Source organism: Ixodes scapularis, unplaced genomic scaffold (assembly GCF_016920785.2).
Source record: "Ixodes scapularis isolate PalLabHiFi unplaced genomic scaffold, ASM1692078v2 PGA_scaffold13__105_contigs__length_92229423, whole genome shotgun sequence".
Taxonomy (NCBI): domain Eukaryota; kingdom Metazoa; phylum Arthropoda; class Arachnida; order Ixodida; family Ixodidae; genus Ixodes; species Ixodes scapularis.
In genome coordinates this window covers 50,376,611-50,404,141 of record NW_024609839.1, presented here as the reverse complement: position 1 = coordinate 50,404,141, position 27,531 = coordinate 50,376,611, and the positions used below count along the sequence as shown (strand labels likewise).

The 27,531-nt window shown below is 44.6% G+C and overlaps 1 protein-coding gene across 5 annotated transcripts; it reads right to left on the bottom strand.

Annotated features, from left to right (window-relative positions):
* Nucleotides 1–110: 110 nt before the first annotated feature.
* LOC8026764 (protein phosphatase methylesterase 1) lies at nt 111–23,163 on the bottom strand. 5 transcript variants are annotated; one of them, XM_042289891.1, is made up of 17 exons: nt 22,941–23,163; nt 22,023–22,122; nt 20,941–21,033; nt 20,280–20,337; nt 19,396–19,447; nt 19,181–19,255; nt 17,226–17,311; nt 15,220–15,310; nt 10,727–10,792; nt 9,578–9,797; nt 7,660–7,720; nt 7,047–7,112; nt 6,819–6,863; nt 4,452–4,516; nt 2,484–2,551; nt 1,538–1,582; nt 111–359 (listed from the first exon to the last, which is right to left on the bottom strand). In XM_042289891.1, exons 1-16 carry the CDS (start codon nt 23,012–23,014, stop codon nt 1,564–1,566), a joined length of 1,239 nt encoding a protein of 412 aa, XP_042145825.1. In that variant the 5' UTR covers nt 23,015–23,163; the 3' UTR covers nt 111–359; nt 1,538–1,563. The 5 variants fall into 5 exon arrangements, with proteins under 5 accessions (XP_042145825.1, XP_029825871.3, XP_029825873.3 ...); XM_029970011.4 differs by lacking the exon at nt 111–359 and having other exon boundaries at nt 1,499–1,582; XM_029970013.3 differs by lacking the exons at nt 111–359; nt 20,941–21,033; nt 22,023–22,122; nt 22,941–23,163 and adding an exon at nt 20,642–20,671 and having other exon boundaries at nt 1,499–1,582.
* Nucleotides 23,164–27,531: the final 4,368 nt, after the last annotated feature.

Sequence of the window (27,531 nt, the reverse complement as noted above, 5' to 3'; positions counted from 1 at the left end):
TACATTTTCCTCTGAGAGGCATTTCCGGTTTTTTCTTAGCTTGCAACCGACTATAATACTTCAGTTCATCCCGTAGCCTTATATTTTTCAGACCTTGAAAACAATCCACATTTATAAAAGCATCAACTGTTTTATTAGGAGATGTCAGTTTTCTTCTTCCTGTACGCTTGCAAACAATGCTGAAACAGCGTTTATTGTCACCAAAGCGAGTAGTCGGCGAATGTCTCCAGTGACCCGTCGGTGGCATTTGGCAAGTTCTGCTTGGCCCAATCCCGCGACCGTCGGGGTTGAATCTGGCCATTAATCCATCGACCGGGGGGAACCGGTGTAATGGTTGAAGTTGTCGTGCTGCTGGTACTCTATGTAGGCGGGAAAAGAAATACTTGGTGCTGTTTCAAAAGTAACTTGGGCCCCCATTAAACAAAATTTGTAGCCTTCACAGGACTGAAACTGTGAAGGCATCTTTTGTGCCCATCACTGCCCAGGATATTAAAAGCTTATAGCAAAAGGGGATCTCCCGAAAGTGGTCCAATTACGATCTTGGACTGTGCCCAATAGATTGTTTCAATCTGACCTGAAGGGTGGAAGAAACCTGATCAGGTTCAAACGTACCGGAGAAGCATTAGTTACGTTGCTGTTGTCAGTCGGCTGTTTTTTCTTGTGCATTGCATACGCGATGATGGCAAAGAAGAAGATGAACATGATGGCAAGCATAATGATGAATTTGACAACCAGTGCTCCTGTCAAGCCGCGACCGCCGTGGTCGTTCTCCTTTTCATCGTTATAATAGTGCATCTTTGTCTTCTTCCTCTTCATACTAACACGCGAGTGCTAAAAAGATCTCAGGAAACAACAACGACAACTAACACGGAAGACAGATCCTGGGTTTAATGACCACTCCTGCCCGTTTCGATCTATAGTCCGTTGCAACTCAAGAAGGTAGGGCGAGGGAAAGGAAGGCCGGGGAGGAGGAAGCAGAGGGAATGCTGGAGAGGAGGAAGTTTCCTTCTCTCCTCTCCAGCGTTCCGTCCGCTTCCACCTCCCCGGCCCGTCTTACCCTCGCACTACCTTCTTCAGTTGCAACGGACTAAATATGAGCATCTAGCGGCGTGCACTCGTAATGGACTGGCTCAATTTCTCATGTACAGTGGGCAACAATGTAGCCATACTCTGGTAGCCAAACTCCTGCTGTCTGAACGACTAGTTTGCTTTTGTTATTTTTTGGCACAGGACACGGGTATGTTGAAACTAATACTGCGAAGCATAATATTTACCCGTTCATACTGAAAATCTCACGAGATTCGGCAGCACCGCTTTCAATACGCTATAAAACAGCGTAATATTATTTCTTTGTTACATATACATGCCGTGAATGAATGCTCATACGTGCACTGGTCATTGCCCCGCACCTGCAGGGGTCTTCAATGTACCTACAGTATCAATAAATAAAAAAATAGTTCAGACGGGACAGCCCCAAAGATTACAGTAACAATGCGCGGAAGATTGATCCATTTTATTTTGAGACCCACGTACGTACAATGTTGGGCGCATCTTGGAGGGAGGCTAACAGGCAGGAAATGTTCTGCAAATAAAATTGGAATTCCGTAAACCTCTATACAAAGCAAATGCGGGAAACGGTAAATCACTAGAGTTTAGAATCTGGAATGTACGCTGCAGTTGTTGACAGTTAAAGGGACACTGACATCCCCCAAAAATTAATTTTTTATTTTTTGTCAGGCAATTCATTATGGTTTCAGAAGACTACCCAATCAATATTTTGCCGACAGCGTCACATATATTTTTAATAAAGTAAAAAAACGCAACTGCTCGAAACTGAAACTGGACTGGGGAAGAAGAAGAAATATAGAAAAGGAGGGTGTTGGCAAAAGTCAGGTAACTGTGCAACATTTTTTTCTTTTTTTTTGTTTTTTCAATTAACATATTTGCAGCTTTTTAGAAGCCACAAAAAATGGGTCTCATACTTCTTTTCAATTTTTAATATTGAGTGTGTGCTTTCAGTGACCTGCGACTTTGATTATTTTTTTGTGGCTTTGCCTAAACCATAGAAAACGAAACGTGACCAGGAAAAGAGAGTGAACACAACACAAACCGGCCAGTTCTCAATCAGTGGTTTTCGGGCAAAAAAAACAAAACAATGAATTTCGAGCTGCAAATTGTATTTGGGGTAGTTGGGCTCTCATATCCCATGTAGAAATAAAAACCTTGGCGAGGAAAAGTACCCTGCCAGTGTCCCTTTAAGAAACGCGGGGCGTGGCTTTCCTGTGTTTTCACTTCGCGATTCGCTCCTCGGCGCTCTCGTCGGCAAATGCCGCGACCTCATTGGCTGCTGAGCAACAACGGGATGCCCGGAACTCGCCGCTCCCCGCATTTATTAATCTGTACGAGAATGCGGCGACAAGAGGAAGCTGTCCAGACGACAGGCGTCCGGGGGGAAAGCCGAAACTGGCACCCGCAACTCTCACCGTTGAAAGTGGGCTGTGGGCTCGGCGTATTTATTGCGCACCAGAAACGTCGCCACCGCTTCGGCCACCTGCGTGTGAGCACAAACAAAGCCGGCTCGTTCACAAAAACAATCGAGGAACCTCGATCGTCGACAAGATTAGGACGGCAGTGAGGCTCCCCCGCCTTCACTTCGAAATAAAAGTCTTTATGAATTTTCTTATTTTTCAAATTCTTTTCAAAATCGGTGTCAACCTACATACAGTAATATACCGCAGAAGCACCCACTTCGTTCAAGCGCCCACCATTACCATTTCACAAACTTGGGTAAAAGCGCCCGATTCGACCGCACAAGTGCCCATGTCTAGATTACCTCGGTTTTCAGCAAAGGCAAGGTGGATGCTCCCCCGGTATTTTACGGTATATTCCAATATTTTAGTGATCATAAATATTCTTTTTTATCAATCTCGGCTAAATATACTCGCGACTAAATATAGAGCTCATTCCTACATTTCTGTCGGCCTATATAGTAGCTGAGCAAATGACATAGTTGTGCTAATTTGCTCTGTCGTCATAATTACGCCATCCCTTTCAGGTCATGGAAGGGATCCCGCATCATTTCTGCCAGTCCACGAGGGATCACCAAAAGGCCAACGGTTGAGAGCCCTGCTCTATACCATCTCTATACACGAGCTCATCTCTGTGACGTCACGGCGCGGTGGTGGCGTGTCGGTCGCACTTCCGGTCTGGGGCTGTGGGCAGAAGTCCTCATGCCAGACGTGCATTCCTGCGTTGTTTTGATGGGAACCAGACAAAAACCTGCCTTCTCTTCAAAACGCCGGGACAGGGGCCTTACCAAAAGAGACGAGAAACGTTTGAAGGTCGGTTTTCATGTGCTCGGTTCGTCCGAGAATCTGGATATGTGCCGTGAAAAGGGAAATTGCAGACGCCGTCGGACAACGATTGCTTGGGCGGGAAGCACTTTGAGTTGAGTTCACGGATACTTGTGGTCATCAGATTTATATGCTTTATTCCAACATGAACGCCAGAAAACCATCAAGTTGTGCGGATTACCTGCGGACTACGTTCAGTGCGGCAAGCTCAAACGGCCGCCTGATCATTCAAACTGTTGTCTGCTCTTTCAAACGTTTCTGCTTGTTGTCTGCTCTCTTAGACAACGCCGGTCCGTAGATTAAATGTTGGCCCGGTACTTGCTATACGAAGTAAGTGCAGGCCTCAAAAGACATAACTTTGAAGGTTGGTAAGCAGGCTGGGGATGTAAACAGTGGATACAAGGAAATGTTGATCATTGTTACAAGTGACCATCACTGACTTACTATGCCTAATTGACTTGGTCCGATTCTGCTTTCGATTTTCAGTACCGACGTCGACTATCTCAGCTACGGTTCACGCTTTTGCAGCCCGAGCGGCATCGCGACTGAAAATTGCGAGCAAATCTCATCATGCGAATTAGGTTTTAGCGTACATACTGCGGCGTCCACACGGAATGAATCGCCACATGTCACATTATCCACGCGAAGTTTTGCGATGTGACGAGCCTCGGTAATTTCACTGGCGCCGCTCAAGGAGTCAGACATCCCCAGGAAGACGTAGAATCAACAATCCGAACGCAAAAAAAAACAGGGGGACTGACACCGACGCCGACAACATCGCATTTCAATGGGTTGTTTATGGGCGACGGCGAGCTTCTTGCCCACACACATGCACGGCGCCGGTGGCGTCCGCTAGGGGCGCTCCGGTTTGTTTGTAAACATGAGTTGGTGTATATTATTGCCTAAGGTTTTAGAGCAGCTTTTCCTTCAACAATGACGATGTGCTGATGATGAATTGGTAGATCTAGTCGACTGAGTCCTCGCAGAAGTTTTGCCACGTCAAAACGAAAAGAAGCTCTCAATTCGACTCGACATTACCAATTTTTATCAATCCAAGACGAAAGGAAACAAAGCTGTGGCATTAACAGAAGCACTTGCCTTGTCAGGGACATCTTCGTGCACCGCATGGCCACACTGGGGAAGCACTTGCATCTGGAACTTGCCTGGAAGAGAAGCACTGTCACTAACTTGGTTGCAGCCCCCCAAATCCACTCCACAGTTTTGTCAGCATCGAGGTAGCGCTGCATGTGCGGAGGGCCACACACTCCGACGTTCGCGCTCGTACAGTTCACGACAATACTTCAGCGCTCGTCACTCGTGACCATGCGGCTAAGAGACGCTGATCATCGTCTCCACTCTTGCGACCCAAATAGAGCCAGAGAAACCTATATTTGAATACAGTTAGTCCTTGCAAACCCATTGCCTTAGTGTACTGCAGCTCTTAAATGAGAGCTTTACAATGCCGTGGAAAAAATACTGGAACACTGTTTCAAGTTTGGCTCTGGTTTTATGATTTCAGATGGAGTTAAATGAACTCTCTTTTCAGTCGCTGCCAAAATACTAACCCTTACTTCCTGTTGTCACCATTTTCTGAGGGCTCTTTCATGCTCAACCAATGTTGTCAGCACCTATCTCTGCACATATTTAGATTTTTGTGACGATTCTTTTTTTTTTTTGTTAGCTAGGATAGGCAGTACAGTAGACTCATTAATTCAAACTCCAGGAAGGCACATATTTTGTTTGAATTATCAGAATTTCTGAAATTTATTTAAACATGATGCAAGATAAAATTATGATTTGGCATACGAATGGCAACACATACAAAGCAGATATTTGATCATTTCTACATAGACCTACTGATCATAAGCAGGCATGCCACACATGAAACACGTGTTAAATGTATGACACAAGTTTATTTATCTCTCAAAAATGTTGTTTATCGCACACTGTTTAGGCAGCACATGACAACTGAAAACAAAATTAAGTCTGTTCATCAGACAAAGTTGTCTAATGCAAACTATTAAGCAGGAGACACATGAGCGATGAAAGTGGGCACCGCGCGGTAGTTCTAATTGCAACTTGCACAGACGCTGTGGCATGTACTATCGGAAACAATATGAGCGTGAACGCGCCTCCGTGTGTCGCCGCTACCTGAGGCGCCGCCCTGCAACGCCATTGTGAAGTTTTGCGCATACGTGTAGAAATCCTGTCGCTGTTCTCGCTTTGACTGTCAACCCCCGTCTGTCGTCTGCTAAGCGCGCGCTGGCGGCCGCTCACGCTGTCGTCTCCTATGCGACTCGTGTTCGCACTGGCGTCCGCTCGTGTTGTCGTCTGCCGCACAACATTGCATGCTCGGCGGACACACGCGCTTTCTACACGACTTGTGTTTGCCCTGGACAGCTCGTCCCTATATGCTTGTATTATCCGGTTCACAGTTTTCAGCGGTCTTCCAGCCATGCTAGATATAGCCCTCTGAGAGTAGCCCCGGAGGGACAGCTCAACTATGTTGATCCGTTCGTCGTCAGGAACTCTAGCAATTTTTCACTCAACTGAATGTTTTCCGGGCTCACCGTAGTTGAACGCTAAGCTTTGCAGATATTTTGTCTTTATTCCATTTGTCTGTTGTCGCTGTATCTCGACCCAATGAAAGACGCCAGCTACTTATCACGTATCAAATGTGGGCATTACGTTACCGCACAGGAAAATCGTGAATCATGTTAAGTCGTTTGTCTGAGTTGTGACGGAAATACACGAGTCGCCTAGCAGACGACAGCACGAGCGGCCGCCAGCGCGCGCATAGCAGACGACAGACGGGAGTTCACAGTCAAAGCGAGAACAGCGACAGGATTTCTACACGCATGCGCAAAACTTCACAACGGCGCCGCAGGGCGGCGCTTTAGGTAACGGCGACACGCGGAGGCGCGTTCACGCTCATATTGTTTCCGATAGTACCTATGCCATGCCGCCACGTCGCAGCGTTCGCGCAAGTTGTTTTGGAAATTTCCACGTGGTGCCCGTTTTCATAGCTCATATGCGTCCTTCTTGAGCCCCGTTGAGTGTGTTTCTCACCGAGCACAAGTGCATGGCGGAGAAGCAACACCTGCGGAAGCAAGCTCCGCGGGTGTTGCTTCTCTACCGTGCACCGTTGCTCCGTGAGAAGCGCAATCAACGGGGCCGCGAGAACAAAAAGTCTGAATTGCATGTAAACGCAGTTCGAACTAGGCAGGTTATGAATACATTAATAACATAGCCGGACAACGAAAATTTTGAAATTTGTTTTAACCAGAAGTATGAAATGTCCGAGAAATGCCAATATGCTTTGATAGGTGGAGGAACATTGGGATACCCTTCATTTGTAGTCGGCAGATAGTCTCTCCAGACGGTGCTTTTTACTCGAAACGGGTTCATTATTTGTTTTAGAAACTTTTCTGTTCCACACTTTCGACGCCTTCGTAAGACCCTCACCTTGCATCTGACCGATGGTGAGATCCTTGTCAAGGCGGTCGACACCTGGAAGAGACAAAATGTATCACTGGTAGGAATGTCCCTCAACTATGCGACTGCTTGGAATTGCTAATTAGAATACAGGATTGCCCAACTAAACCAGAAAATTTTATCTCGCTAAAGTGGAAATTTTTTTTTTCCGAGAGTATTCTTTTTGGAAAGAGGGGGAAAAACAACTAAGGCACTCACCGGCCAGGAGAAGAAGTTTTGGACATGGTACCATCAGAAACAGAGAGGACAATCCGACAAACCAGCCTGCCAAAGATGGAAAGGAGGAATTTTATGTCAATAAACATGTTGGTGCTAATCTATTGCAGAGAATCTAGCGTTTACTCTTTCTGTAGCATCAAAAAGAGATGAATTCCAAAACTCGAAATACTGAATTTTTTGCCGCGGTGATAATGATGATTAATAAGAGTTTTGTGGTGCAAAATCATACTTAGGACAAACTGCTCCAAAATAGGTTGTTTTTTTTTGTTTTTTTTTTTCCGTTTCGCCACCACGAAAATGTCAATGACATCACTCAAGATCAAAGCCAACGATATCAAAATGTCTTAACATTCAAGTATAATGAAAAAACAGGTGGTAAAAACAATTTGTGAACTAAAACAAAAAGTGAACAAGGAGCCAATAAGTTCTAATATAATCTTGCATAACGGCTGTGCTCGCATTGCAACTTTGTGCACTTGACTGTCTTTTTTTTTTAGAACTAAAGAATATCATGTAAAGCAACAAAAAAAAAATATTATAATGATAATATGATAACAACATAATAATAAGCGACAGAAAGACAGAGCCGCACCTCTCCAGTATTCCTCCGTTCTGGATAGGTCTATCCGCCACACAAATTTGCCAGAGTCCTCCTGCAGCAAGAGAGCGCGGAGAGGTCAGCGACTCGGAAACATCGATTACCGACGCCGTCACAGTCTCCAATACCCAAATTTCAAAGGGTTCTCACATGACACTGCCCCTAATGTCACCCGAGCAAACGAAATAAAATGCAGCGAAATACGACCGCACATTTCCGAAAACATTCCGCGCAAGCCAACACTGCACACGCGGGCATGTTAAAAAGCTTCAGCCAACCCCGCCGACCAAATAGAAGTTCAAACAGGCTTAACAAGCAGAGCGAAAGCCGTACGCATGTCTATGTGGAGCACAAGTTCGTCTGCTTCTTTTACAGGGGGTTGTGGTGGCATCGGGAGGTTAAGCTCCAATTGGCTCCGATCGAAGGATAGTGCGTAAACCTCAATGCTAGCTGCCTCGAAGTCTACCCACTATCCTTTAGATCAGAGCCAATCAGAGCTCGGCGTTCTGACGTTGCCACAACCCCTGCAAAAGCAAACGAACATGCGCTCCGCATAGTTGCGGACAGAATTAAAATGGTAGGGAACTCTTTCGGTTTCCCGCTTCGAGCGCGAACTCCCCACCTTCGATATACTGGCACGTCTTGTAAGCCTCGGGCGTAAGCGTGCAGCTATGGCGTGACAAATGGTAATGAGCACGTGCGGAGGCTGGGCATTTTGGAGAGACGCTATGTCATTCTCTCATTCTCGTCCTGCCAGCGACTATTAAGTCAACCGCAACGTCAGTAAGCTCAACGGAGTTTTCATGAGCACTGTTGGGCAGTAAATAAATTGGTATAAATACCTAAACCAATAAACTGGGTGCATTGAAATTTTTCAGAGATGTGTGTTTAGGTGATGCGTTCATCATATTCACACTTCAGAAACGTGGGCTTTGGAAAAAAATGTGAGCCTAAAAAAATTCCAGTTTATTTTTCCGTGCACTGGGAGGAACATGGCAGAAACCTACTGGTTGATGTCGCTCCTCTGATATTGTACCACACACGCCTGGATCTGCTGGACCTATTTGCGGGTGTTCGTCTCAAAGAAGTTTTAACGTTTTTGCTTTATGTTGCGACATCCATAAGTAGCAGCGTCACCCAGACAAATTTTACCGTTTCTAAAAAAAGCCAGAAAAAACTAGGTTTAAAAATTTTTTTTTAAACCTACACTTATGAGACTTTGCGCGTGATAAATGCATCACCTAAGGACACCTCTGGAAAAAGTGTAATTGCACTTAGTTTACTGGTTTACTTACACAATTTTTTTTTACACCCAAATACACTCATTTCATTTCATTTTTATTATCTGAAGGGCCTCTTGAGGGAGGCATTATATAAGGGGGGTGTCATATTCAAGGTTCAAAAACAAAATAACAAAAAACAAAAAAAATTGAAGAAAAGCTCAGGAAACATTATATAAACATTAGTCAAACATTTTAGAAATCAGCCAGGAAAAACATTTATGGTCACTGGTATTTATGGTTGCCAGGATTATGGGCAAGCTATTACAATCTGATATGCATAATGGAAAAGGTGAGTATTTGAATGTGTTGGTTTTCGAAAAAATGGGTTCAACTTTACAGGGGTGGTCGCAACGCGAGGAAATATGATGGACCGGGGAAATAAAAGGTTTGGGGAGAACACGGGTTATAGTACAATCTCTGCATGAAAGAGAGCCGGTCTATTTTTCTAAAAGTGTCGAGCGTTTGTAGGGATATAGACTGTTTTAAGGAAGCATTCTGTAGGAAAGCCTACGTAAGCATTCCGTAGGAAAAACGCATATTTCACCAGTTAAATCAACTGCAGACCGTGTACCGGCTTAGCCCGCTACGAATTTCACGGGGACCGAGAAAATTTGACAAGAGCAGCTCACGGACGTTCGTGCGGCAGACGGTGGCTTGAAGGCCCCGGAGCCATCCTGCAGCGTAACCTTCTCCGCCGTGCCCACTTCCGGTTCCTCAGCAATCGGGTCAACCCGCGCCATTACGGAAGGCGCTTCGTCGTTCAGCAGACGTTTCTCAGCGTCCTCGGCCGCCGTCCGGCTGCCTGCCGTCTCCACTATGCTCTTTGTCGCCGGCTCGCCTGTCCTCGAGCTGTGGAAGGGGCAGAGTTATCAGTGCAGAAACCGCAGTAGCACGTGTGACACCATGCGGAGCACAAGTTGTCTGCTTTTTACGCAGGAGTTGCGGTGATATCAAATCGACACCGGCCTCCGACTGGCTTTGATTGAAAGGGTAGTGGGTAGACCTCAAGGCTAGATACCTTGATATCCACCCACTATTTTCCTTTTTCAATTAGCAAATAAGAGCGTGGCGTTCCGACGTCATCACAACCCCCATGCAAGAAGCAGACAAACTTGCTCTTCGCATAAGGAGGTTTCACGTGACATACTTCCCGTTCAAAAATCTTGTGGGATGCAGTGCTGATGAACGTTCACCCAACATCTTTCAATGCACAATGGCAGCATTTGCCAAATCGCTCGAGTTTTTTCGCGTTGCGACCAACTGTGCCAGCCAGAGTTAACTGCTGTTCTCGTTCTGTCAGTAACTAACTGTCGTGTTATTAAAAAAAAACTTAAAAGTGATTGTTTAAACATTTCAATGGGAAAGTGGATCCTATTCCTCGTAGTTGACACCGGACAGCTCCATGTGTCCTTGGGCTTTGTCGGCCACGGTTTTCCCAGCGAAAATTTGCAAAAGTCACTTGTAACTTTTGAACCCGATAACTGCAAGCTCTGAAACTTTGGAGTCTGGTTCGAACCGCTAGCGCTACATTAATGTGGCAGAGACTGAGCGTTTAGAAATGCATAATTTATTTTTGAAAAAAAAAAAAAAAAAATCTGTTATAATTTTTTTGTGGACACTTTGTACCTTTTTGACAATGCACTGCCGAGTGTCCCAGGCGGGGGCCCAGTTCCCCGGTTAATCGTGCCCTTTTGGCCTTTCGTTCGCGTGATGCAAGCTTCCTCTACGTGAGATAATTAAGGTGCAAGGACAATGCAGATGGAAGTGTGGAGCCTCACTTTTTTAACTGGGCAGGCATCGAGACTCTCGCAGATTCCAGGTTGCGCACTTGACCGCTCCGTACGCTGCAACGAGAAATTCCGTTTGCATCCGATGACGACACTGTTGCATGCCAAGTGCCAGCACACTTGCGAAAATATAAATATAAGAGCAAGACAATTGTAGATATATAATGTAAAAAAGACTTGGAGAACATAATAGCGCTTCACGACAGGGACGAAGAGTAGGAACGAGACAACACAATGCGCTAAAAAAGACACTGTCTCAAAAAGAAAAAAAATTGTCTTGTCACATTATACTTTGTTTTACTATAACTTGGTGAACTACGGAGGCTGCAGCCAACACGACCCATAGGAGCGTTGGAGCAAGTCACGTGGTAACACTCCATGGTCGAGGCCACGAAGGCCTTGTTACCGCCCCAGCCACGGCGCAGTCCGCGACAAAAAGTAGTATGACTGTAGTTCTTTTAATGGCAATTGAGCTAGTGCAATTCCATCTCTACCGAGACTAAATAAAAAATAAAGAATAAACATTGGTAAATTAACAAGTTTCAATTATATTTGAACCAAGAAAGTAACACCACATCCATATCCACTCCCTATTTTTCTTCTTGTTGTAGAGCCATGGCCGTTGGCAATGGACTTTTCCAAAACCGACGCGCCCCATCGCGGCGAAATACCACGCAGTGCACTCTGGGAACTAGTTGGCCACTCAGTTTCGGTTTCGACTGAGCAGCTTCATCTCGTGCTATCACGCCGCCACCGAACGCGTTGCTTGCGTTTTCGATTATCTGACTTTTCACGAACGTACAATACACTCATTCTCGAGCGATACAAAACGAAGACCGGAGCACTTTCCTTGGTTCCCGAAACACCGTATATTCTGCGTGCGTATGCGAACGTAGTAAGTCGTGGCTTAGTCGCCTCACCCCACGAGTGCATGTTTGAGCTCAATTTCAATAATCCCGTCTAGTACCAGTGAACTAGAACTGAAATTTGTTCATCTGGAGCCTTACACGTATTTTGTTTGCCTAACGTCCGTTTCTTGTTACTTCATTGGGCGAAAAGCAAGCCGCATCCTCACAGGTTATCAATGTTGAGCCCAGCTTTTACGCATGAACTTTTAAGGAAATGCAATAAATTCGACCTCACTACTGCACAAAAGTTACTATGATGTCTTTCTCGTGTACTCATATATCTCCCACTCAAATTTTATGCTGATAGAAGATTAACTTTTCGCAAACGCTGAGATCGGCTAGCTACGACGGAGACCCTAACAAGCGTCCCCATACTCCTCGCTAAGCCTTTTTGGGCGAGCTTTTACTGACGCCCAAGATCTGTGCCTGAACGGTGTGTGAAATTATCTCGGCATACTCGGGCAGGAAGAAAACAAACACATAACAAATATTATGGCCATTAGAAACCGTAAAATGCGCTTTGAATTCGTTCGAGCACTTGTGTGAAGAATGTCGCACCGGGAGCCGGACGGGCATGAACCCCTTATATGCGGTGCGCATAGGGGTTCATGCCCGTCCGGCGCACTTCCGGCAAACGGTGCGACATTCTTCACACAAGTGCTCGACTTTTGCTTTCTTCAAACGGTCTGTATGTGCGAATTTGCCTATATGATTGCAGGATAACTTTATGCGCATACGCGATGTTGAATATTAGTGCAATGCAAGCGGGTGGGGACTTCACTTCGTGCAGTGCTGCGGGTCAGTACAGATAAGAGATAAGAAGTGTGTTAAAATTGAGCTTTCCAATGGCGCCACCGAGTTTTACCTCGCATACTCAGGCGTATTAAGAAAAACAGTAATGGCAAGAAGTAATATTTCGTGTATGGACGCGCGAAACAAACAAACTTCCTGATCAACAACACTAATGTGAAGGCGCGAGCTCGATGTATGCATACGCATTGGTTGCTACAGCATGTTGATTCATACACAAGCAAGATCCCCGCGCTTCGCAGCGTCGAGATTCCCAGCACTGGCTCGTCCACATACCTCGATTAGAACGCTAACAGGAAGGCTCAAGTACAAAAATACAACAAGCATGTGTTAAGACAAGCTATACGTCTCGGGCTTGTGCTAAAGCTTCGAGGTCTGGCCATTTAGGTTAGTTTAGAGACCACAAATGACGCTCTCGGGACCAGAAAACAATCTCGTGTCGACGTGTCGATCGAAACCGAAACTATGCCACCCTCCTCCCTGGCCAACTAGTTCCCAGAGTGCAACGCGCGCCGTGTTGCATGCAGGGCTTTATGGAAGTAGTCTATTGCAACCGTGTAATCGACCGCTTCCGCTGAAAACATCGCCCTAGCAACAGCACCCACCACAGATTCACAGTTAACTTGAGCGTATGGTTCTCTCATGAACTGTTTTCGAAGAGCTCGCTGCTCTAGCAGGCAGCAATGTTGAGGCGGTGGGCGTTCATCCGAAATTGGTTGGTTTCTCAGCAGACGACAGTCGGTTCCTTAGCACAGTAACGCAAACGCTCCCGTGACGTGGCGTCACTTGCTCCGACGCTCTTATTGGGCCGCGGGGGCAAAAGCTTTTACAGTTTGCCAAGTACAGTGTAGACCGCATATAATGTTTGTCGCGGGAGTCGCGAAAATTCGCACTGTAAGCAGTACCGCGCTATAACCAAAACATCAATTTTTCAGGCCAAAATGCATGCCATCAGACAACTTACATTTGGAAAAGAATTTATTTTATGTCAGATGAAAAATAAAGCTTAGTTTGAGGAAAGTCTTTATTTCACCAGACTAGTACACTTCTCTCTCAAATGTGTCACACATTTTGAAAGAAATTAGCAACTTTTGCCTGGCGCAGCCTTTTAACAGCGTCGCAGGTTGCGGACGGACGTTGCGAGCGTTGAGGATTGCTAACCCTAATCACTTTTCTCCGGCGATGAAAACGCGTGAAAATTCACATCCTTTATACGGTATGCGCCAGTAATACCTTCAACTTTAGCACAGGCGTGAAATGTTCCAAATAAGAAATCCAAGCGATGTTCGAAAACACAAATGCTTAGAAAGCACCACTGCAGTCGAAGTAAACAAACACGACGACACGGGCGTTTCTGCAGTCTTGAGAGTGCCGCCACAACATCGCCGCACAAGTAGGTGGATCTTCCCTTCTAGTACACACAACGAAAATTCACAGTCAAGGATAGCGCTTTTACGCGGAACGATGAGCTTCTACCACGCCGTCTACATCGACTATCAAAACCGACGCCACGTTTACGGATAGAAGCAGCCGGCCGGCCGGCCCGCGACCGGCATGCAACGCGCGCGAACACTTCTCCTCGACCTGCGATTGGTCTGTCGTTGCGGTTGTTTCCAACGCAGCGAAGGGACGCACGCACGTGAACGAAACGTGGTGCATCCCTCCGTCGCTATGGCAACTGAAGCCTCTCTCCGCTTCTCCCGGCTTCTTCAAGCAACCTCCTTGCCCCGCGAGTGCCGCTTGCGGCTCGCGCCGTTATCTAGTGTCACACAGGGAAGCGTGCTCTCTGCGTCGGTCAGTCGGCGCGGTCGCCGGGTTGTTCCGAAAACCGCACTATAACTGGTATTTCCCTTCGCGTGCCTGCATTTTAAGCGGTATGTAATTACATGGAGTTCTATGGGAGGCGAACCGGTGGTTTAAAAAAGCCGCGTTATACCCGGTCCTGCACTATAAGCGGTTACATTGTAAGTGGTCTATACTGTAATCGTGGAACGAAGTATAGTTACTATTGACCAATGAGATCCACAAGATGCAGCAGTGGTTGTAATTATCGGTGTGTGAATATTCATTAAATTAAATATTGCTCAAATAATGTTTACAAATGAGGTATGCATTGCTTTGCTCGCAATGCTACATTATGTTGTTCTAAATATAACCACGCAATATTTTTTTATGCAATGAAACTGTTCCTTTTCACAGACATGTATTCTAGAAAAAAAACAAAAACATTTCCAGCCGTGATATATTACGTAATTAAAGTAGTTATGCTCAATTCGTAAGAAACATAAAAATATTCCAATTTCCGAAGTCATGAACCAACTCGCTTGCATCGCCACCTTAAATGTATCTGCATTCGATTTGCAGATAAAAATTTGATGTTTTCTCATCTCTAGTTGTAACGAAAGGCCTACACAAAATGTGGGTCCCAACTCATCCGGAGTGCTTGGGGCAAGACGAAAAGCTATCCCCCAAACTGAGATACCGTAGAATATCAGGCATCCGCCCATTCCACACTTAGCGCCCATTCTCAAATTTGTAAGATCCGAGAAAATATGCACAGTACATTGATATGCAAAACTAATGACCAGACAAGCGCCCATCCCCCATTTTTTCGCGATTATCATCAAATCTTGAGTTTGGTGGGTATTTTACGGTAGATAGAGTTGCAATGTTTCGATCGAGATTCAGGTCCACCGAAAATGTCGAGCATATCAGACAAATAGAGACACTTCTTTGAAAAATCATTCCTTAAGACGGACGGCTTACCACCACTCCACGGCATACTCGAGGGAAGAGAAAGAGCTCGGCCGGCCCCTCAAAAACGTTTGCATGCTCTGCAGGGCGTCCATTGCCGTCCCTGAAAAAATGGTAACGGCAGAAGTGGAAGCCACTCGTACGCTCTCTTTTGACATTCGTTCAAATGCTGGCACCTCCCATGCGGAGCGCAAGTTTGTCTGCTTCTTGCACAGGGATTGCGATAACGTCAGAACACCGAGCTCTTATTGGCTGATTGAAAAAACTTGTGGTTAGACCTTGAGGAATCTAGCATTGAGGTCTACCCACTATCCTTTCAATCAAAGCCAATCGGAGCTCGGCGTCATTCTGACGTCACTGCAACGCCCGCGCATGAAGCAGACGACTTGCTCTCCGCATAGACTTTTTCAACAAGGGCTTGCGGAGAACCCTCATGAATCTTGAATTTTTGCCACTTCCAGTATGGGCGTAAACAATGTTTTGCCATCGCCGCGCCACCAGAACACATTTAGGATATAAGCATAAAGGCCCGTTCACACTCTTGCGACCGAGTACAATGTTTTTAGAATGAGGGAACACACTGGCATTGTGGCGCCATCTATGTGGTGACCCTGGAACTGCATTTCACAAGAGCGAAGGTTTTGCGGGATTTCCAAGGTCAAATGTGCGTAATACTCATAGAAAGGCTCGTTTATAACATTGACAAAAGTTTTTCGAGCCATGAAAGAAAGGATAATGCGCGAGAAATAAAAAAATATGCCGGACCGCCTAGTTTACACTGCTTCCCAATAGATGGCACCAGTGTGTTCTCTGGTTTAAGAAGTTTTAAGGAACCGAGGTTTGAGGTCGCAAGAGTGTGAACGGGCCTTAACCGTCACCGATTCTCGTTTTGCCTCCCCTCTATTTTTTTTTTTGTTCTTGTTTTTTACTCTTTGTAGGGGTAATGTTTTATTATTTTTTCGTCATTGATACCAGATATGCCTACCAGGTGGCTGAGGACGTGAGTAAATGTACGGTTGTGCGAATAGTGTATTTTAATTTCAAATTGAATTCAAAGCAAATAGTGATCTTCGCCGAATATTTTCGAATCGAATATCAAATACTTAGTGTTCAAAAATCTTGGCCGCAAAGTGGCATGCAAGATAATTTTTGCATATGTGCAATTATTAAGTGGACAGCTTTGTGAGAATGAGGCCATAATTAATTCACGTATGACGTATTTATGGGAATACAAACACCAAAAAGCCTAACTGGAATTAGAGTTAAAAATGATGGAACAAAAGAAATAAACCTGCATAATGAAATTACGCAGGTTATGAAAATTCTCTAAAGGTATTTATTTTTACCCTAACTTGTTTTTCTAACTTTGTGTCTGGACGTGCCAGTGGTGCGAAAAATGTGTTCGCTACCAGGGCGCCAAGATTGGCAAGGATGGCACCGGCGTCTCTGGAGCTCGTTGCTCAGTTTCTTTCGCCCGTTATTAAAGAAAGTTGATGAAATGACTACGATGAATATGTTTGAAAGTTTCCACCATAGTATTTGTACCGTTTTGCCGAACGTGTAAGTATACTTTTGATTTTAGAAATCAATCCTCACTGACTTTCAGACAGTAAACAAACTCGCGACTCGAGGTTGCTAACACTTCGAAAAGCATGAATACTACACAACTGCTCTCAAAGCGAATATCGAATAGCGTAATATTCAAAAATTTGAATATTCGCACAACACTAAGTAAATGTAAAAGGTCTATACTTGGTGCCAACTATTTCATGCTACGTTTGGGGTAGTGAGTAGACCCCAAAGCAAGCTGCCTTGAGGTCTACCCACTATCCTTCAATCAAAGCCAATCAGAGATAGGCGTTCCGACGTCACCACAACCCCTGGAAAAGAAGCCAATGAACTTGCGCTCTGCGTAGACAATACATCATTAATTGCAATAGTTTGGAAGACGTTTGGATATATGGGGTATGAAAGAGTACAAAACAGTGTGGGAAACTGTAAGAAGAAATGGGACTAACCTTCGACGACATCAATCACTATGAGACCAATCAGATTCGGTATGACGTTCGTGTAGCCGGCGTGCACAGCAACGGCGCCACCCATGCTGCAACAATAATCGGTTTCTTCACCGTTCGAATACCGGGATTTTTTTTTTCTGCACACCAAACGCAAATCTTGGTCCCAAGCAGAAAAACTGTAACATGCTTTATGAAGTATGTTTTATTATCAAAGACACCCGATTTATGGGTTTGAAGTTGATCAATGTCTGCATGCCTTTAACCTAGGAGAGCTTTCATTCTCGAATTATATTTTTCGAGACATGGTACTGTGCAGAGACGCATTCCGGCCTCGCATTCTGGTGCGACTCATTTTGAGTGGCCCCCTTAACAGGCATTTTCTTAAATTTCATAATGGGACTTTTTTTGTTTAGTTTGTTACTACATTAGGTCATTTCTCTTGTCTAGGTCTCTGTGTTCACCATAAGACGAGAGGTGAAACGCCCTACATTTGCCTTTCTGGAGGTGTTATCACAAAGCACAGCTCTATATGTAAAAAAAAAAAAAAAATCGAAAGCCCAGTTGAGAGAGGCAGGAAGCAGATCAAAACTGAAACCTGCATTGGTGCGACACTTGAGGAATGAAAAAAAAAACCACTAAAATCAAAAAAGGTGTTTTTTTTTTGTTTTTTTTAAAGGGCAAAGATGGGTCACATTTCATTTGTTAACACTGAGCTGAATGAAGAAGTACCCGTAGGGTCCCAGTCACCTTTGGTAAAGACAAGTGTATCCTGGGAGGCTTTAAATATAGCAAGTGCCACGTCCGAGTACTCCCTGGTAAGCTTGCAGCCGGTGCTATGTAAAGTTACACCACACACAAGATACCCAAGGGGAAAGGCACTCGAGTCCAGTAACTAAACACACCGTGGAAAAACCTTAGAGTTTGCAACACTTCAACAACGAACGTAAAAGCGATCAAAATCTTGGTAAAACCGCATGTCTGTTATACGGAATGCAAGTTTGTCTGCTTCTTAAGCAGGGGTTGCAGTAACGTCAGAACGCCCGAGCTCTGGTTGGCTCCGATTGGAAGGATGGTCGGTAGACCTCAAGGCAGCTAGCATTGAGGCCTACCCACTACCTCTCCATCAGAGTCAATCAGAGCTCGGCGTTCTGACGTCAGGGCAACTCCTCCGCAAGAAGCAGATGAACTCGCACTCCGCAATTGACATTGAGTACGACTTCTCAAAGCAATTACACAGAGAGGAGTGCTGGTCGATGGGACATTTCCCATTATGGTTCTTCGCTAAATAAATGCATCCATCAATGACTTGGCAATCTGCAGTGAGAAAGAGAACCAGTCCCGCACCTGGCACCCTAGACATTTCCAGACGCCCAAGAGCAAGCAACTACCGGAAGACAGACAACTTCGGCGTGTTCAGCAATGCAAAAAATCTTTCTTTCCTCTCCCAAGCCCCCTGCCTGAAAAATGGGAGACCCCTGTTTGTGACCGCTTATGACAGGAGAACAAACACTATGGCTGTGTTCGAAATCTTACCCAAAACGTTTCGAGTTACTCAAGCGGGTCGTGTCACGTGATAACACAGATAGAGCGACGCAGGACGCGGGTAGGTTTTCGAACACAAAGGTACAAATCTCTTGCCCTGGAATAGATCGATTAAAATTCAGAACACTGCCTCTGACACACTGGTGCTATCTATTGCGTAGACCTGGAACTGCATACAACTAAACTGAAGGTTTTGCAGCATTTGCGATGTCAGATCCACACGCCACCTATGAGAAACAATCACTTATAACATTGTGAGAATTACTACCAGCCCACAATGAAAGAACGTGCACAAAAACAGGAAATCGCCGTAAGCGGTCACAACATACTCAGTTATACTCAAACGTAAATGTGTGAACCAGTCTGAACTGGTGAGCTGATTCGTCAAGTTGAGTAAGGAGGCAATCGATCACCTGTGGCCCACCAATACGACGGGAGGCTGGTTCGAGTCGTCGGGATACATTGCGCTGTAAACTGCTCCAATGTCCCTAAAAGCAAGGCGAACGTCGAAAGAAAAAGCAAAGTCGGAGTCAACAGCTTGCAAAAATTGAAAGTTAGTATGCCTCGTGATATTCCTTCTACACAGGAAGCGAGGAGCGAGTGAGTGCATCAAAGTGAGCAAACCGACCTGGACAGAGTCTCAGCAGACAGGTCGTTGTCGTTCGTAGTCATGGTTTCACCTTAAGCGGGGAAAACAGGAAGACAACCAACAATGTGGCAGATGGTTGTTTCTTAAGCTGAATGCAGCGGCGCCGTCTATACAGTGCAATCCACTTATAACGACACGACATATAATGATGTAATGCTTATGAACATCACTACCTAGAGTTTCTAGACTAGATACAATCAGCTTCCAGTCCAGATACAATGATAACCGGTAGTAACGATTGAATTTTCGGGTTTTCTGATTATCGTTATAAGTGGATTGCACTGCATACATATTTTGAGGATGTTGCTGGTTGAGCGAACACAAGCGCTTGCTTTCTCGCGCTGGCACCTAAGCAATGGCGGTTCAAATTAAATTTCTTGCCCTTTGCTCGTCTGCTTCCTCACAATATCAATATAAGGCCATGCAAAGGTGAGCACACTGAATTAGCTGAATTTAGTGCGCCCATATTTAAGGGTCTGTTTAACAACATATCTTTCCTCTGACTGTCACGATGTGAAATGTTGCGACCGGGGACTAGTTGCAATAGTAGGGCACTCTTCAGTTTGATCAGCCTATTCGGCAATTGTCGCAAATAATATATCCTCTTTGTCGGGCATCTTTGAACCAATATTGTGCCTGAGTTTATGTTTAAAAATGTGTCATATAAAAACAAGAAAAGATTTTTATGTTTTTTTGTTGCTTTTTTTTTTAGTAAACAAAAATTTAGAAAGGCAAGTTTTGTTATGATTGCAAGCCTAACGAAGGTAGAAATCTACAAATTCAAACACTTGATACTCTCAAGTGCCAACAACAAAAGAATACTATAGCATAATAAAAACAAAGATCAAAGAATGGCAACTTACCATGACCACGAATGTCAAGAGCAGCCACTCGACACTCAACAATGTGGCACATTTCGGACTGAAAAAAAAAAGAATACAATGACAAAAGCACGAATTATTCAAACTCAGCACCGGTACAGTATCCCATACATAGATTCAGATCATAAAAAGCACCTGCTCCCTGTTTCTATAAATGAGAAGACCTTCGAAAACCTTGTTTGTACCAAGCTACCGGTGCAATGGAAGACAAGCAAGATGTGATAAATCAGTTAATACTGCGTGCCCACTGTTAATAATCATAATAAAATAAAAAAAATAACAGGGCATTACTAAACCCAAGAGTCCGCCCTGTTACAAGACTATTACTTAAAAAAAACACACACACAATTATTGGCCATTTAACTCCTACGAAACAAAATGTAGTCATTTTGTCTCAACTGCTTTTTCTTTTTTCATATCCTAATTCTAATTTCCAATTCTGTAGTCACAGAATTAAAATTCTAAATTCCAATACAAAAAAACGCAGGGCATCACATTCTTGCTTTGTGATTCGTCCTTCAAGGCTCATATCGGCTAATGCCACCGTCTCATTGGCTGCAGAGAGATAATGAGATGCTCACGACTTCATCGCATAAGCATAATCTATGCAATGTGTGTGTTATAAAATGACTTAATTACTCACAGTGAAGAGGGACCAAGTCAGGCCACTGTAGCCACCTCCATGAAGCAGCAGAAGTAATGGGCCCGTAGTTCCTTTCGTGTACACTCGGAAGACCTTTAATTATATTTTTTTTAGAGCAAAGTTTGCTTCGTCAAGGTACTACTGAAGGATGAAGGACATCCTTTCGAACGTGCAATATACCAGATGAACCTCCTTTCCCACATTCCCTCCCCCCAAAACAAACTAAAAAAGAAGGTTCTCACCATCTTTTTGGTTAGGACAAGTCAATGCGAATTGGATATATTTGTGGAAAATCGGTAAAGTTTCTTGTTTGTTTTGCATCTTTTTACTGTCTTTTTTGTTTCTTTCTTCTCTTTTGTGTTCAGTCATGTCAGATAAATTCACAGCTCTCTAAAAGTCTTCACACTTCTACTGTCCCTCATTTCATCTTAGTCCCAAAGTTCTTTGCAATTATGTTCCACTTAGACTGGCTCGTTTGCGCACTTACTTTTTGATCAAGCACCTCATTTTTGTCTCACTTTCGACATTCAGACTGTGGATATCCGGTGAAAGCTCACATTGAAGTTTTATTCTATTACCAGTATATACTGTAAACGACTTATTTTTCACGGGCTCAATATTTCGCAAATTATGTCAAACCCCAAGTTTTGGAATAATTCGCGGGTTCTAATTTTTGCGACGCGGTGGGATCTCAATATGGAATCCAATGTATTTACATTTAACCGGAATTGTTCTCGGGACCTATTTTTCACAAATTGTAGGCTATTTGCAAAAATTAGAACCTCAGAAAAATTAAGTCATTCACATTGCATATTAATTAATGTATCAACATTAATTAAATTTCCAGCTCTTTTATTTTTCTTTTTGGCAGGGATGTCATTGATTTAACTACATAAATGAGGTGCCACTTTGCCCATATTGATTTAAATTAGTATCCGGTCTTGAGAACAAAGACGTGCGACAGTTGTCTAACTACTGCAAACACGACTGGCAACAAAGACACTAAAGACTTTGCAGGCAGTTGACGGGCATCCACATGCCTCCAGCTCGTAAAGCAAAGCCCAACTCGACAAAGAGGATACATTGCCTTCATCGGTCTTGACGTCTTTGGCATCCGTGAAATAGCTGCGCCAGGTCAGGGGAGAATAGTCTTTCTTGCGAGAGCTGCATTTTCCACGATCCCTGCACATGTGGAAGATTATAAACCGCATTAAACTCCCGAACTTAAAAAATACCCAAATAGCTCACATTTTATTTATTACGACAAGGCCGGAGGCTTATATCACCGCTGGCCTGAATGCTTTACTTGGTAAGCAATGTAGCCACAGAAGCACAAAATATTAGGACGGCCAAAAAAAATGCTGGAAACGGTCACCGAACAAGTATGTAGAGTGGCAAAAACATACTAAAAAGTGGGAGCCATTTATTCATGGTCTTATATGACAAAATATATATTGCAAGTGACATTACATATCAATAAAAAAATCAAGTTTAGAGAGCTGTCACTGATCTAAGGGGATAAAAACAGAACACTTGAGCCCCCCCCCCCCCACACACACACACACGAAAACGCCTGAAATAATGTAATTTCATGGGGGGGATATATCTTGTGACAAATGTTTCATAACTTTGCAACATGAACTCGAATTAATGAGCTTAAAACGATCACTGTTGGAGCACCGCAGTGTTGAGGGCATGGCTAAGGGGCCTCGTTTTTAAACTTCCCTCGGCTGGCGCCGCAGGCACGGAACCCTGCAGTTTGTTATGCATGCCCCACATATGAAACTGCGCCCCCGATTTGGAGAGTGCAACAAACGAGCGAAGTTGTCTGATCACCCGTTGCTACCTGTAGATCGACGTACGAGCAGAGTTTTAACGACGAAGCGTGGTGTTCAATGAAGACTGTGTCGCTACCGAACAGCTACGATAAAGTTGCGCAGGGAGGAACGTTCAACAGGGAATGGCCTGAAGCCAGCTCGTCAACTTGACACCAAACTTACGGGACACGGGCGAATGGCTTCGGTCGCATCGGAGGCAGCTTGTTCTTCAGCACTTGCTTTTGTAAAGACGACATGTAGCGCAGTAGTCGTGGTCCCTCGGGGAGATAATTTGCTGAGTCTTGGGTTCAAGTTTGAGAGTTTGGAGACAGCTCAGAGTGCGAGAACCGAGGTTTATTGCGAGATATTTGACCAAAGTTGACCTGCATTCGGTGCGCATGCGCGGTTCTCCTGGCAACAGGGACGCCTGTGCCAAAGCCTTTTGGTTCCTCAAAAGCCCTTCCTAGATGGCGCAAGTTACCGTCCAATTTTTATTTCTTCGCGTTTTCCACATTGCTTGTGCGACTGAAATTTGAATCCGATGCTGCCACGAATGGCCACGAACGCTTTCAGCTCTTCAGCGTTCGCGCATAGCACGGAGGATCAAAGAGGTTCTGGAACTCAAGCATTGCGCCCACTGATTGTGAACTTGTCAAATGCTTAAAGGTCCTGTTCCGTACACATTTCTTTTCATGCACATCTATTACGTTTGGTTATAATATCTCTTTAATACCAATGTACTTATTTTTGCATATAATATGTCCATAATATCAGCCAGTGGCGTCACAAGGGGTGGGGGGGGGGGACCGCTTCGGGTGCAGTGCTCCGGGAAGTGTCGCGGCGAGCCACGAGGGAACGCCGCGACACCTCCCGGAGCACTGCACATCTTTGGGATGTCTTACACATCCCAAAGATGTGTAAAAACAAGTGACGATTCAAAGCAAAATTACAATCAAAATGAATATGGAGCGAGTTCAAGGCTGGTCAGCATTCCGGTGCCGCTTGCATATTGATAATATGCCAGTCCTGTCACCATATAAAAATGATCCCGTCGTGCATAAGCGGATAAAAACCTTCAAAGCGTATAGAATAAAGTCTGTGGGCTATGAAAGGCCTCTCTTCGTATTGATTTCTCTGCCGGGCAGCTTTTATTGCGCACTTGTTCTCAAAGATATCGAGCGCGCGGGTGATATTTTGAACGTAGAACAAGCAGCTTCCCTCGGGGCAGAAAGAATAAAGCGGTACTTACTTATTTAAAATCAGAATAGATTATGTGGCCTTCAATTTATTTTGATCGTACATGCACTGCGAGCTACTGATCCAGTGTTACTGCATAGTTCTTATCGTCGCTCTTGATTTTCCAGATTTGTTTGGAACGTATATCCCCCATGCTGGAAATCGCCGATGCTGCGTCCGAGCTAACAGTGTCCGACAGTGCACATAAATACACATACGAAGTTGTTTCAGCACAGTTTTTAATGCGATGAATTCGAAAGAAAAGCGCCGTAACTGACCAATTCTTTCGTTGGCCTGACTGAGAAATGTTCCAAGCTACCTAGTACGTACAAATTATTCGGGATATTTGCTCTAATGATCGAGCGCAGAGAAAAAATGCACTCACTTTTTCCCATAGAAATGCATTACAGGAAGTCAATTTTCGAGTGGTTGCTGTCTGCTTCAATTTGCGTCAGCACACTAGCGCCACTTGAACCTCTAGCGTACATTATAATAACTCTATGGTGGCGACGGACAGAAGGTACATCTTTTTTTAAGTCGTTAGACAGTTTACCGAATACCACACACATAGCTCCTTATAACTGAATAAGTGATCAGTGGTCTGGTTCATTATCAAACGTGACATCAAGTTTCAGCACAATTCGCCTAATTGTGATTGGTCAACCGATTGCACACGACCATATGGGCCGCGCCAAGATTTTCAATCTCGCCGTCTTGTACTTTTGCCTTCTAAAACCATCCTTATTGCTCCACAGCGTTGTTCTATTTGTGCTGCCATGTGATCTATTAGATCAGATTTGGAACATCTATGGTTAATAGTGCATAAGAACAGCTGTACAGATTTTTTTCCCCTCTTTATTGACAACAAATCGCCGGAACAGCTGGACGATCCAGAACACCGTGGCCGATATATAATACAAAGACATGTTGATATATAATACAAAGACATCTACGCGCAACACACTTTCAAAACTTTGCCACGGCACCAATTCTTGATCGGTATGCAAGTGTGTGAAGGCACAGAGATGCAGCCTTTCGGCATGCCAAGGAAGCTTTGATTATGCCGCGAGAGTCCCAGTGTTGCCAGGTCTACTGATTTATCAGTAGATCTACTGATTTCGTTTCGGGTCTACTGATTCACTGAAAAAAAAGAAAATCTACTGACTTTTTTTTTTAGTAAACATATCAAAATTTATTATTTGGCCCCTTCAGTTCCAAGGGTCGCCCATCAAAGGAAACTCATATTCTCCCAGCATCCCACGGGCTAAATGGCCCAGAAGCCCGTTCTATTCGAGTGACTTAGCCGTATATTCATCTATCTATTCACCCAGAGCAGGTTCGACGGCAATCCAACGGTGACAGGAGTCAGAGCCTTATATGGGGAGAGTTTGGCTGGTCTACGACCTCGCCGCCGTAACGTCGCTCTCCCGAGTGAGCCAATCAGCCTGCGTCGCAGAGCGAGAGGCGTGTGCGCATGAACTCTCGGCTGCTCCCACCCAGCTGAGCGGAGAGGGCCGCCATTCTCATTCATTCGCCCGGCGGAATGCATGGGATCGACATCCAAATTTCGGTTCTTTACTTTTATCAGGCAGGCTCTGGAAAGAAAATTATATAATATGTTATTCCTCGGTGGCTTAAAAAGCTAACGAATTAAGTTTTTCCACATTTGAACGCAAACTTTGAGACAGGTGAAAAAGAAAAAAGCCCGTGGCAGACGACGCGTAGCCTCAACAGTGCTCCGCGCCGACAGCGTTGCGTCAAAAACCTTCCACAGCCCAGTAAGGAGAGATGGCAGCTTGCAGAAAACTTACATTGGACATGTACGCGCGCACCATAGGCGCGCACTTGCCGGAACGTCTTGTTTTGGTTTCGTTTCAATAACGGCGACAGGTGGATGTCGCACTGTCGCCCTTATCTGTTGATCCCAAAGGTGGCTCAGTCTCGATTTCAAAGAATAATCCTCGAAATCGCAACACTAGTCAACGCTGATAAAAAAAAATAATAAAAAAAAAACGTTCACGGTGCTATTTTACTTTGTCCTCCATAAAAAAAATTACTCATAAAATGTTTTTTTTTTCAATTTTATTGGTGTTTATTACCATGTTATTTGTTACTATACTATTTCTTCGAAGTGTGGTTTAATGAAAATAGCAAAACATGGCAAAACACAGATTTCGTAGAATCTACTGATTTTTGTGCAAATCTACTGACTTTTTGGGGATCAATCTGCTGACTTTTTTTTTCTCCGTCTGGCAACACTGCGCGAAACCAACGAAACTTGCTTTTTAAGAGTTCTGCCTTTTTCCTGCGGCACTGCGCTTTCGTAAAATTTTTCATGTGTTCTCAACGGCAAGTCTCAACGCTTACACAGGGTCTTAAAAAACTTCTTTGGCGAATGACGACGAACGAGTAGAAAACGTGTCTTCAGCATGCTGCGGACAGCCTCTGCAACGCTAGCAAAACTGCAATTAGTCTACGAGCAAGATGGTTCTCCGGTGGCTTCCCTTGCAGGAGCAGGAAGTGCGATCCAACAATTGTCATAGAGATCAGTGGTCTCCTACGTCAGCAGGCAATATGTGGCTTGCGCGTGACGTCATTTCCGATGTATCCAGAGAAAATGGGAAGGAGGAGCTCCCCTCTTATCAGGATACTCCTTTGTGCCTCCCGGATTTGCACAGGTGTCGCTATTCTCCTCCCAGAAGATTATAGAAGAGTAACCTGTCACTCAAAATTCTTACAAAAGCAGCTTCCCTCTCCTCTTTTTACTTGGTGTTCAAAAGTATGCGATACGACGTCAGTGCAAGGAGCCTATACCACGCAACATAGCGAGTAAACGATCCGCGACTCCATTTTGGAATGGCCGGGATAATCACCTGGATACTGCGGATTGGCTTCGTCTTGGGCTACGGCAAAAATAAAACAGCATCGATGATGGAAAATAGCAGACAATCTCTTTTGCATGGAGAAACCACTCGAAGTGACAATAACGTTAACCGCTTCAAAGTTTTTCTTTGACAGTGAAGACGCAGTGTTTTCTGCGGTGGCTTCACCAGCTCCTTTTGGGCTGTATAGTGAGATCAAAATTACTTACTCTTTCCACTAACACCTCAAAAGTTTTGTTTTTATTAATCAGCGCAATCGCTGCAAGTCTAGTCAAAGTTCCCTAAATGCATTGATCCACGCATCATAAAGCGCCGTTCACACACTAGCAACCGAGTAAGACCAAGAGAGACAAGACCGGATTTCAAGCCTTTGGCGACGTCTTAGGACCAGCCCCGCAGCAGCGCATCCGGTCCCAAGACGTCGCAAGTGGCTTAAAAGCCGGTCTTGTCTCACTCGGTTCTAAGTGTGTGAACAGCACTTAATCTGCACCGATTAAGCGCCTTTCACACATTTGCAACCGAGTACAGCCGAGAGAAACAAGACCGGTTTTTAAGCCTCTTGCATTGTCTTAGGACCAGCACCGCAACAGCGCATCCGATACTAAGACATCGCAAGGTCTTGTCTCTCTTGGTTGTACTCGGTTGCACGTGTGTGA

Coding starts and splice junctions, on each gene's coding strand:
- LOC8026764 (XM_042289891.1), bottom strand. CDS start 23,014: ATGTCGTCTTTACAAAAGCAAGTGCTGAAGAACAAGCTGCCTCCGATG. Junction 21,034..22,022: donor TCAAGACCGATGAAGGCAAT/GTATCCTCTTTG, acceptor ATATAATTAAAG/GTCTTCCGAGTGTACACGAA. Junction 7,721..9,577: donor CGTCTGCCGCACGAACGTCC/GTGAGCTGCTCT, acceptor CTCTTGCTGCAG/GAGGACTCTGGCAAATTTGT.